This window comes from Pelmatolapia mariae, linkage group LG2 (assembly GCF_036321145.2).
Source record: "Pelmatolapia mariae isolate MD_Pm_ZW linkage group LG2, Pm_UMD_F_2, whole genome shotgun sequence".
Taxonomy (NCBI): Eukaryota; Metazoa; Chordata; class Actinopteri; order Cichliformes; family Cichlidae; genus Pelmatolapia; species Pelmatolapia mariae.
Genome location: NC_086228.1, coordinates 13598926 through 13611658, shown reverse-complemented (window position 1 = coordinate 13611658; position 12733 = coordinate 13598926). Strand labels below are relative to the sequence as shown.

Here is a 12733-nt window from a genome sequence, read left to right as displayed (position 1 = left end):
ACTGTGTCTTTGTGTTTACACTTCGGAAATACTTTTCCTTCAACCTCGTGCCGATCTCTTCTATATGAAACTATCCACACCCAGTTTCTGTTCAATGCCAATCAGAGCAGCTCACTATCTGGAATTACGAGATTCCAGAGAGGTGACGAAGCAGAAGGGCGAACTCGGAAAGGATGTGCCGTATCAGACAATCGTAATGTTCTTTATTTGCTTTATTTCCTCATGAACCTCAACAGAATGTCAGATTTAATTTGGCCAAGTAGCCGATAGATATAAAAAGGCACCTTTCACATGACTGGAACATTAAACTTAACTCTGAACCCGAAGGTTCACAGGAATGAGAGATGATTCTTTTTAATTTGAAGTTTATTACTTCCAAAAATTATTAAAATTGTCTACTTTTTTTCTGTCAGTAATAAGCCAACTCAGTGTCCAGTAGTAATGGCTCACTGTGCAGCTAACTGTCCTGACACATCATCCACAGAGCCTGTGCTCCAGTTTAAGTGAAGTTTTAGGATTTCGTCAGTCTGTTAGTTCGTACTCATTAGCAGGTGTCTTTGTGTACAGTTTAAAACACAGGTTCAGGCTAACATGGCGGTGGCCAAAACACTAATGCTGAACCTTCAAAATGAGTCCAAAACCAGGGGTTGAAGCCACGATAGGCTGCCCTTTTAGGAATTAGATTTCAAATCAGGGATGTCAAAGTTGTGCTGCAGTCATCAGATGGTGTGAGGTGTGAGGCTCTGCATGAAGGTCTGTGTGCCTGCAATCTTTTATGACATGTGATGCCTTGAGGCGACTTTAAACAAGTAAAACAGAAATGACTGCTCGCTTGGGGTCAGCAACTTTCTGTGTTCCCAACAGAGCACAATCCCTGCTTTACACTTCAAACCTCAGTTTTCTGCAGCTCTGTCTTTGGCGACAGAGCAACTGAACACTTTTTCCTTTAGTGACCTCAGATTTTGTGTTAAAGCAATATGTGAGATCCATTTCACCCAATTAAAAAAAGAAGAAGAACAAAACAAGCTGTCTATGTATATCTGTGACTGCCCTAAAGAAGAAGCACAGTTTCCAGCGTGCTAGCAAACAGTCAGATATGAGTCCAGATGTGCGGCAGTGCTTACTTGACGACATGTATCGTGGAGCTGAACGCTCGGTTGTCCTGAAGCCAGTCGAGGAAAGCTCGCACCCTCTCAGAGAGAGGAGCCTCCAGCTCCGGAATGTGACTCTAGGAACCAAAGAGGACAAGAGGGGAAACAAAACAACAACGCTGTTGTTAGTGGCGTGTTTCAGATAGCGCAGATTCACACAGTCAACCCCGGCCATACAATGTGGTTAACGGGAACATGCCTGTGGTGGGGAGTGTGGGCTTGTAGGTGGATCTATGAGGCACTGACCCCTTGCTAGAAAGATAAAATAAGCAGCATAAACAAGTGCTGACTCGCCGTTTGCTCTGGGTGTTGCCATCACGCCCTCGGCGTGGTAATGACAGAACTTTCTAGGTGGCTGCACAGTTTGTTAAAAAAGCAGAAAAGCTACATCAGCAAGTCTGTTTTGCTGGACAAGTTGTTTTTTTTCTAACTAAGTGAACAGAAACACAGCTCCTTCACTGTGGAGCTCAACTGTGAGTCATTTTCAGGGAAAACAAAATGTCGCATTGCATCATTCATCCAGCGACTGGGCGGCGCGTGTGTGTCAGTACAGACATTTCCCTAATCACACTTCTCTGTAACGTCCTGATGTGCTGGATGTAGAGGGAAAATAAAAGCCTCATTGTACTTCAAAAGATTAATCCGTCTCTTTGAACTGTTTGCATGTGTACTTCTACTCAAATGAGTCTTACTGACCATGTTGGGGGGAATTGAAGCGTAGTTCGGGCAGCCCAAAACATCTCGGATGAACATTTCGTTACAGCATTTGCCGATCCACAGATAAAACACCTGAACACGCAGAAGAGAAGAGGAGCATTACCGCACAGTAGACTTTCTACACAAACTCTGACATGTGTGCGTCTTAATCTGCAATAACTAAAGAGCCAGCGGGGCCAATTTTATTAATATCACCACTCTAAACTATGACAGTGAAGAAGAAAAAAAAATAACAAAAAAATCATAACAATAATTGATTTTTCTCTTTTAGTTTTTTTTCTAGGGTTTTTCCTATAAATTTCCATTTCTATTTCTTATCAATTCCCCCCTTCATATACATCCTCCCATACATTTGACTGTTTTTCTTATAAATGTTTTTTTCCTCATAAATTATACATTTATAATTTTTTCTTTTAACTTTGAGTTTTTTCTTGTAAGTTTTTTTTTTTTAATTTTCAATAAATTTGTGGTTTTATGTTTTGCCTTGTTTGTGTTTTTTTGTAATATTAAAACCCTCCCACCTTTTTTTTTTTTTTTTTTAATCTTTATTGGCACCAAATATGCCATTGCACTAGTGAGGAGTTCACTCAGAATTAGATTTGGTACCAAGTTTAAACTTCAAACATCTAACTACCCTCCATTTATTACTGATACTTTCCAGTGATAGTCTGAAGATTGGAGTGTTTCGGTTTCTTTCTGTATTTAATTTGCTGCAGTGGAAAATCCCTTTAAATTAAATTATGTGACATTAAACTTAATGAAAACTGGGCTCCAGTGCTGCTGCTGATGTTACTCCGAGGCAAATAATGAGACGATAAATCCCAACTCCAGTCCTCAAGCCATCACATATTATTTCAGACAAAGACAACTTCTCTTTGATTTGCTCTAAATTATGACCTAAGGTTTATTGCATTTTATTAAAGGACTAGATAATGAGAAGACAGACGTGAAAAATATAAACGAGGTGAAATAAAGATTTCTCGGAACAACTTCATCCCTGCAGAGCTTACATTGCCACAGTCCATGAGGAAAGCTCCATCTCTGCTCAGCCTCTCAGCAGACAGGTGGAGCAGATGAGGCTGGGGGACTACAGTATCATTCAGATGAAGCGCCCCCTGCAGGTCAGACAACTTGTGAGATGAGTATAAAAACAGCTTTACGATGAACTACATACATGTGCACACAACATATACATTCTAACTACATAGTGTCACAGGTAAAGCTCCCAAAGCTTCAAACAGAGAGCATACAAACATTAAAGTCTGATATTACCTAATTTAAAATATGTCTCCACTGTAATATAATCTTCATAATTCTTGTTATTACAGGTGCTTAAAAGTTTAAAATGTTACACGTGATACTATTTTCACATTTTTAAATACAACTTTAAAAGAAAAAAAAAAAAGCCGATGCATATAATGCAAATTAAAAAATAAACACTAAAATAAAAAGATTTAATTACGTTTATTATGACATTTATGTCATTGAGTTAAATCCTTGTTCTCAAAGATACCACAAGCTTAAAAACACCCTTGACAGACATCACAGTTTTCCTCATAAACATTTCAAGTCATCTGTTTTAACTAGCAAAAGCAATCCCAATGATCCCAAACCAATTTTCACCAAACTTTCTGTGAATTTCCAGAGAAAACAAGCAGACTGGCTTTGCTCTTAGTCATCATAATGTTCAGGATTAAGGCTCTGATGTGACACCTTGCCAGACGCTGGGATTCCAGTATTTTCAGGATGTTTTTAGGTAAGACATCTAAGTTATCTAATGTATCTTATCAGCTTACTGTTACGTTTAACCACTTCCCCAGGTATAAAAAAAACAACCCAAAAGAGTGAGTCAAGCCATTAAGCACAGGTTTAATGATAAAGTTGCACTGCACACTGAGATATATATGTTAAGGATGTTATGTTAATGGGTTAATAGTAGTCATTTTGTTTTTCCCTCTCTCTACTATTCTTTAGTGCACTGAGTTATGAGAAAAGCCATCTGCATCCCACCTGGTCAGAGATGTTGTCCAATCGGTAGAGGTCAGGATGAACCATTCGCATCAGCTGCTGCAGCGGCTGAGTCTTGAATTCGCACATGGCAAAGACCCGCTCGTCCAGCCTCGTGCTGGTGCCCGTCCGCAGGGCTTTCTGAAAGCAAACACACATCACATCAGCAGTGTTGGATTTGATTTCTCTCATTTATTACGTCAAGAATAAGAATAGAGTTCAAAGATCTATAAAAATTTAAAATGCAGAGTAAAGCTTTAGCCCCATTTGCAGAGTAAAACAAATGCTTTTGCTAAAAATGGAGAATTAAACTGCAACAAGTTCAGACAAAAATGTTGTGGTAACAGTTTAACCTTTAATCACCAGGATAATAGGCCATAATGTGCATCTTTCAATTAAACAGTGTTGTTTCCAAGGTTTATTCTCTGATTCATCAAAGGAACACACTGTTAGAGTCCCACCAACACCTACAGGGAGGATTTGTCTCAGAAACAGGGTGTGTATGTTCTTCTGAACATAGACACACCCTGGATGTATGAATGCGCACATGCCGGGTGGATTAATAGTCATTAACCCAGGCAGTGTGACTGAGCTCACACTTTTCTACTGTGTAACATTTGGTCAGAGGGTGTTTTGCTTTTAGGGTTTGTACTCAACTACATCTTTAAGTGCCTTATAACGTTTTGCAGGTTTAGTCAGTAAAACAAAACTCTCTCCTTTTACCTCAAACTGAATTTAAAAAATTCAAAAAAAAAAAAAAACTTTCCAGAAGAAGTCTGCTAACAGGGAAAAGTGGAGGGCTGCATGCTTAAACACACATTCACAGCCTTTTCTTCTCCTTCTTTTTAGTGTATGTCATGCTGTGTGACGCGTGTGTGTTCATGTGCCGATGACAGTCGAGCAGCCGCACCTGTTTAAGGAGAGCAAGGATGTAGAGGGGGAAGAGACGCATGGCTGCAGGGAGGACAAGTCCAGACTGCTGCAGGTTGGAGACGTTGCTCTTGTAGGCGCTCCCCAAGTCCACCACCGCATTCACCAGTGCGTCCCGGGCGTCCGACAGGCTGGATGATATTGATCGATCGATGGCTGGATTGAAAAGACCAAATGAAGACTAGTTTACCTCCAAGACAGCATTTTAATCATTTCTGAACACAAAGTTAAGTTAATAAAGTCCAAAGTACGTCCTGATGAGACATGTTTGCAAACTAGGGCTGTGCGATATGATGAAATATATCATATAACAAAATGAAAACATCGTTTCAAATTATTCGCCATCGTTTGTTTCGTGGTGGCGCAAACTACGCTGTTTTTCATTGTGGCAAAGAGAATACCAGCATAGCCAGTGAAGATGAGACAGAACCAGGTAGCTCCAAACAGAAGGACCAGTCAAAACAAATCGAGGCCCTTATTCCTAAACGAGGTTCTACCTCTGTAGCATGGACATGGTTTGGTTAAGGAAAGTCTGACACGGACCAGAAAACTGTACTATGCAAATTATGACGCAAACCGGTCCCCACCACAGACTCAAACACAACAAACCTCTTCTACCACCTACGCAAGAATCACGTGAAAGAGTGTGGAGAGAGTTTACGGATGAGACCCAAAACAGAGCCGACAGGTGCACAAAATAAACCTTAGACTCAAACGTTAGAACACAGCAGCACGCCGTGTAATAAATACTCACAAAGAAAATGGCGGCTGTTGCTACTTCTATCTAAAAATATATAGTTTCATGCATCGGTCAAAACACTCAACTCCAGGTACACGACACCCAGCTGAAAACATTTCACACAAGTCGAGTTGCCCAAGTTCGAAAATGTAAAATTTTTGCGAGATATATCGTTATCGGGATGAGAAATGTCTCATAGTGGGATATGAGATTTTGGTCATATCGCACAGCCCAATTGCAAACATTTTCATATTTATGTGGATATTGTGTGTCTGTGGGACAGGCACTCTTCAGCTCCAATGCACAACGTCTAGGGAAACAGCGGTGGTCAACATGACCCATAAAGCCACTCTGCACAGACTGAAATAAACCTTTTAATCATTAATATAAAATGCAAATGTATAAGAATGTGATTCTTGAAACAGGAAATACCTGGCTTACAAAAAGCTCTCTGTGGGTTATATACCACCACACAGGTATCGCTACATTTTCACCCAGGGTTTGTATTTAATTCCAACTGACTGCGTGTTTTATGAAACCTGATGGAAACTTATTCGATACATTTTGATGCATTTTTTCTGCCAACTTTACTGGAAAAACACACTGACAATATCACTTTATCATTAGAGAACTACAGAGGGACTCTTTCTATGTCCATTAGTGCACCACATCATATCTACCAAGTTCTTCAGATGCCTTAAACTCATCTGTTCTTTACTGAGACCGATTCTTATTATCACTCTAATATTTCTAACATGTTATTGGATTTGTGTCAACCACGGTGAGGCTAGAGGCCAACTTTCATAAATGTGTAAAAAGTCTAAGGTTAAAGGCACTGCACATGAAAAGGTGTGAAAGCCAAGGATTTAAGCTACACACTTACCCATGTTGGCTAACAGACAAGTGATGGCTTGGACGTCAGCACCGGCATACACGTCACTCAGCTGACTGACCACCGGCAGACACAGAGTGTGGACCCTGATACGTCTCTTTCCTACAGATGAATTAATAACAGTCCTGTTTTCAAGAGCTTTAAAGAAAAACCCTTTCAGCCTAAAACCTAAATGTGTTACCATGAAAATGAGTCATTCTTGTGTATACCTTTACTCGACGTGTAGAGCAGAGCAGCCTGGAAGCAGGCCAGAGACGAGTCTGCCAGAGAGTCTTCGACTGACATCTGGACAGCGAAGGCAGAGTCTGGGTTCACATTGGCCAGGGACAGCAGGTCAGTGGAGCGCACAAAGAAGTTCCCGTGAAACGTGTGGATGGATAAACCTGAAGAGGAAAAAGGCAGGGACAAAACTCATGTTTGACACAGAAACATTAAAACGTGCATGAAGTTGCATCTAATCTGATTACCTTTAGTGCATCTTATTCTCATGACAGCCTCAAAGCCGATCTTCCTGGTGAGGTAGCGCTCGAGGTCTCTCTGGAACTTTTCCAGCTGGGCCGGGTTGTGGATGTAATGAAAGGAGGGATAGTAAAAGACGCTGCCTGCTGAATACCTGGAGATACATGCTGAGAAATAAGAAAAACAGGAGAGGATCGGCATTAACCCTAGAACACTATCGCTGGGTGATTTTCACCCGAGCAAATACATTTACATGATTTCTCTCTCCTGCAGCTGTTAGTGTGTCGAGGAGATTGTGCCTTCACCGGGGAAGTCTCAAATGTCCCAGGAATGCGTGTATCAAAGACCAGCTTTCCAGCGTCTTTTTTTTTTTTTTTTTTTTTGGGAATTTTTTGTTCTTGAATTCCAGATTTTTCTGTAATTTTGGAGCATTACTTTAGCATCCCCCCATGACACTTTTTTTCATTTTGTTAGACATGGCACAGTTGAAAGTAAAAGCTGACCACTCTGATTTGTCATGTGTTTGATATATTTTGATCACAAGTACTTTTAGTTGGTCTTATTATAGCGGGTAAAAATCACCCGGCGTTAGTGATTGTGTTACTATTTATAGCGATAGTGTTCTAGGGTTAAGAGAATTAAATGTGATTATCTTCAGTCTGTGAAGAAGAGTTCAAATACATCATTGTGTTTTGTGTGATTTGTAAATAATGCCTTAATCCCACGCTGGACTGAAATAAAGATGAAATAATTTAATACACAGATAATATAATATTAAATATGACATAAAGATGAAGAAAGCAAATAGGTCTATGATGGCGAGAAAGCAGTTTAGAATAGGTTTCTCCTTTATTAGCCAGAAATAAGCTATTATGAGGTTTGGTATCCATGTCAACAGATGACCTGGTGTGTGGTTTAACAGATAAAATAAGGTTGATAACACTGGTAACACACTTTCTGGATGTTATCACTTGAGCTGAGGCCTGAGCTTCTGCAGGACATTTTCCTCGAGGCAAATTATTTCCAGTCACATGTTTGCTGCTGCTGCTGCTGCTACTACTACTACTGCTGCTACTACTACTACCACCACCACCACCACAGCAACAGCAAAACAACAAGCTCTGAAGATGATAAGCTGAAGAACCTGAGTGCAGCAGCAGGACACACTCAGAAATTTGAACCAAACCACAAAATGCTCCTAGAGGGTCATTTTAAAGCGATCTAGTTTAAAGTCTACGTATACAAATCTGTACAAAAAAGGAAATTGTAAACTTCTCATGGCCACCTTTCTGATCCAAAACGACTGTTCTAAATGCTAAAGATAGAAAATATAGAATATAAGGAATACTGGGAGCTGATTCGCTCATTAGCATTCATAACATAAGCAAAAATGTTGACACTTTGGATACATGGACAACATGAAAGATCCCAACAGCTGACTCAATCATGCTCTCACCTAATGAGGCGAGGTCGGCGTACTGGGAGCTGAGGAGGAAGAGATCCACTCCTATCTGTTGTCCTGAGCAATCCAGTGCAAGTTTCTTGTAGAAGTCAGTGGCAGGACCGAGGTGGTGGGCTCCCTGAAAGATATGAGAGTGATTACCAGCAATTCCTCATTTTGCTCACAGGACTGAGGGAATGGGGACCTTCCTGACAGCAAAAAGAGACAATATAATATCTTTTTCCACCGAGCAAACCAAGCACATCTGTAATTTGTCATTTTCTTTTTGGAAACTCTTGTCATGACTTGTTGGCGGTTTATTCAGATTAAAAAAAGAAGATGCTAAACTTGAATAAATCACAATCCTGGGATGACAATAACAGTGGTGTTTAATCTGAGATGAAATGTGAGACAACGTTGATGTTGTGACCAGTAAGAAAAGTGAGTTGTTGCAGGAAAGTATAAATATAACTCAGCTGTGAAAATGCCAGGACACAAAGTATAAATCTCCAATTTCATGGTAACAAAGTGAAAAAATATGCATGAAGAACAAACACTATGAACACACCGCACAGAGGTAGGAAATAAGGATGGCAAAGGATGTTTTTATTTATGTCTTACTTATCAATAAATACATAAATAAAAGTTCAGGGTGGTGATTATTAGCTGTTACAGATGAAGCACAGCAGCCCACATTACACTAAAACATCTGTCCATTAAAAATGTGACGGCTTACTGTGTCCAAACTTTTCACTGTTAACATCCAAATAAAGACAGAAATAAGAAAAAGGATGCTGCTTAACTCCAAATAAGGAAGATATGATAAAATCCTGCATCTGCTCTTGCTCCCACTTTCTCTGGATAGTTGTTTTTTTCTCATTATAATCACAAATAAAAGAAAATATAATTACCTTAGAGCTCGAACGCTGATTGGGGTCTTCTCTCGACTGCAGCTTCCCGGCTCCCAGCGTCGGCAGCTGAGTCTGGAACACCGTGATGCGCCCTCCAGTGGGTGACATGAGCTTGAAAGCGGCCTGTAAGGCAGGACCGAGGGCGCTGTGGGTCTCTCTGCTCTGGCTGAACAGGGCCGGCAGTGACTTCAGCAAGTCCTTCACCAGCTGGATGATGGAGAAACAAAACATGAGAAAATTAAAAAGAAAACCATTTCAGAAACATCAAGAAGCAGGCATGAACATGACAGATAGAAGAGATGCAAGGGAACAAAGCAGCACGCTCTACCTCGTTGCTCTCCTTTAGATTCACCATCAGGCTGTCATGAGATGGTATGAAGACATCTGCAAAGAAAGCAGGAAAGACTATTAATGTGGCTATAGACAACACCTTTCTATCAAATACACTGGAAAGGGTCATTAGTCACTCTAATAGGCCACCACCTCTGGTCTTAACTGTGTGGCAACAACTTTTGATTGTGGGTCACTGCCATAGCTCTCATGCTGTCATTTCGAAGTAAGTTATATTTACCATCGATGTCTGACACCACCAGCATCTGTGGCTGGGACAGCCCCTCCTGGAGATTGTAAAAGTGGATGGTGCTATCAAAGGTGAGGAAGCCCACCCTGGTACGTGAGTCCCCAGGCAACCTGCAGCAGAAAACATTGTGTCAGCCTGGTTTCTGCCTGTGACAGATGTTAATAATCAGCTTGATTAAATAGCTAACTGACAAACTCATGAAGCAGCAACATCAGGACTCACTTATCCAGGTTCTCAAGAAGTGATTCACAGAAGTACTTCAGGTATCCCGCTTCCACAGCATTGTGAGACACGTCGAGTACAAACAGGTAGACCGCCGGCTGAGGAGGTCGCAACTGAAAAGGAACAAAAACATCAAAGATCCCTGAAGGTTTAAAAAAAATAATAATAATCTGTTTTTATATGACCTTTGCAGGTGTCACTTCTTATGCATGAGCCTTCTTTTTTCCCTGTTTACTAAACACAACACTGTCCTCTAGTGGACAGAGAAGCAAAGTACATGCAATATGAATAAGAGGCGTGTTTACCATGTAGTCTGAGGAGGCGATGAACTCCACGGTGGAATTCTGGACCTCTGGCCTCTTGTGTGGTTCACCGTATGACCTTGTGACTGGATTGTACATGAACTCATCTGGTACTGAACAAGAATTAAAATGGCATAAAACATTAAAGCTGCAAAACATGATCCAGCAGTAAAGAAATTGCAGGGACAATATATAAATAGCTTGACTGGACTTGTACCATCATTGACCCGGTAACACAGGTTGCACTTCCACCTGCGCTGGTCCAGAAAGGTGACGAACGGATTGATGTAGGTGCGGCAGGAGCGACAGCGCACGATCGTGTTTGATGTGATCACCGGTAACTGCTGCAGAGAGGCAAAAGGGGAAAAAAGGCTTAGAGAAAGATGGACTGACTTCCAAGAAAAAAAATACAAAAGACGTGTTTATGAACTTTTCATGTGTCATGCCTCAATTTTTTGGCCTCCACTTTCTTTCTCCATCCCATGACCCTTTCAAAATATTCTTCTATTTATATCTCAGCAGATGGCTGAATAGCACTTTGTTTCCTTTTCTGTGAGTGTGGTTGAAAAAAAACAAAAGTGCAGTTCATTTCTCCTCTTTTTTTTGGTGTCAATCTATTCTTATGACTTCCGCTGAAGCACCAGAGTCACCCAAAATTTCTCCACCTGTTCCTTAGAACAAAGTCTGTTTATCCTCAGGAACAGCTGAAGGCCACAACTGAGGTTTTGGGACTACTTCCTTTCTCTGCAATTTACTAAAAACAGCTAAAAATTATTATCAGATCAAATGCTAACATAACTATAAAATAATTGACATCTATGTTGATAAACAGTTGAGTTGAGCTGCAGTAATTAAATAAAACATGACACTGATAGACACGATTTTGAAAACTTGTAATTTCACACTTGGATTTGATCGCAACAGTAATGTGTTACTTTCACAGGCGAAGTAAACACAGATGTCGAGAAAAACGCCTCAGTAGTTAAACCAAAATATCTTAATCACCTCTGTTTGCTGGTTCAGCTGTAAGATTAAACAAAAACTAAGAATTTCCCCTCTCTGGGTATTCGAGTAAATGCAATGCTGCTGCTGTAGTGCAAAAAATTTAAATGTAGCTTCATTTTTCTTGTGCCATTTTCCATCATGATCAAATACATCCTCCCTTTCTTTCTTCTCATATCTGGATCCATGCAAAGAGACATCAGTCTAAGAAGAGATGCCCAAACCATCCCCGCTCCTCCCACTGCCTCTAGGTGGTGCTTTTCAAAACAGGCAATGTCAACTCTGTGTTTTGACTTTAACATTACCACAGAATGAATGTTAATGTTAGAGCGCAGACAGCCTTTGGGGAAAGAACAATTTCTACAAGTTCCTCATGATGGGGCATACACCCATATTTGGGCTGCATAAGAAGGTAGGACCTCGATGTAATAGAGTCTCCTCAGAGGCTGCAAACAATGTCACAAGCTGAAGGTTTAAATGCATCATAAAGCCTCACTAAACCGCCTCCAAGAAGAAAAATTCTTTAAAACTATCCGTTGACCGTCAGGATGCTCTGACGTATCTGACACCAAACTGCAGGCTCACTCCAGACTACACCAAACAACTCACAGCTGTTTACTGAGACACTGTAGACTTGACTGACTCAGAGGAAACACCAAATTACATTCAAAATCAGGAAATACTGTGTAGGTGTAGCATATGATTCCAAAAATACATTTTCATAGCATATTCTTAAACTATCAGAGTTTCCAAAATTGAAGCTGTAGGCAGAAACTGCAGAGGAGCATGAATGTCTGTTTCACACGTCCACAGGATCCACACCTCTGCAGTCATCTACTGTAAAAGCAACACAGCCTGGGCAATTCTGAGATATCCTTTTGAAATACACACTCACAAAAACGACGAGCCAACAACTGACGCTCTGTCAAACATTCAGTTATTTAACCGTTAGTCCAGGAAGTCAGTGCCAGCCTGTCTTTCAAGCACTTTCCTATTGTCGGTCGCTTCACACCTACTGACACGTCTTCACCTCACAGCTCTATAAATACCCTCCCTTATCTTTCCTGCACTTCTTCATCGTTGTCATTCTGCTCCTCCTGCTGACATGTCACGAGTGGAAAAAGACAGCTACAAAGGACCCAGATAGTATTTAAACACTAAATTCCACCTTTAATGTAAAACTGTGTCGGCTAATGTAAAATACCTCTGTCAGGGAAAAAAAAAAAACTCTCCTCTGCACAACATATTTTGCATTTCACAGAATGAATCGACCACGACTGTTTGCTTTAACAAAGTGTCAGAACAAAATGACTCTTGATGAAGAAACTCAAACTATTGCCTGCTAAAAGCTACAGCAGCGTTTGTGCCCTAAACAAAGTT

General features: G+C 40.6%; 1 protein-coding gene across 2 annotated transcripts in view; it reads right to left on the bottom strand.

Annotated features, from left to right (window-relative positions):
- Positions 1-12733, bottom strand: part of sec24b (SEC24 homolog B, COPII coat complex component) — a 28357-nt gene that overhangs the window by 2212 nt on the left and 13412 nt on the right. For both annotated transcript variants that reach the window (XM_063493360.1, XM_063493369.1), the window contains 15 exons: positions 10569-10695; positions 10355-10464; positions 10050-10162; positions 9819-9937; positions 9576-9631; positions 9248-9454; positions 8352-8475; positions 6904-7062; positions 6646-6819; positions 6428-6538; positions 4786-4961; positions 3879-4016; positions 2879-2983; positions 1848-1940; positions 1125-1228 (listed from right to left, as the gene is read on the bottom strand). In XM_063493360.1, the coding sequence (XP_063349430.1) occupies positions 1125-1228; positions 1848-1940; positions 2879-2983; positions 3879-4016; positions 4786-4961; positions 6428-6538; positions 6646-6819; positions 6904-7062; positions 8352-8475; positions 9248-9454; positions 9576-9631; positions 9819-9937; positions 10050-10162; positions 10355-10464; positions 10569-10695 (1916 nt within the window). The remainder of the gene's footprint in view (positions 1-1124; positions 1229-1847; positions 1941-2878; positions 2984-3878; positions 4017-4785; positions 4962-6427; positions 6539-6645; positions 6820-6903; positions 7063-8351; positions 8476-9247; positions 9455-9575; positions 9632-9818; positions 9938-10049; positions 10163-10354; positions 10465-10568; positions 10696-12733) is intronic.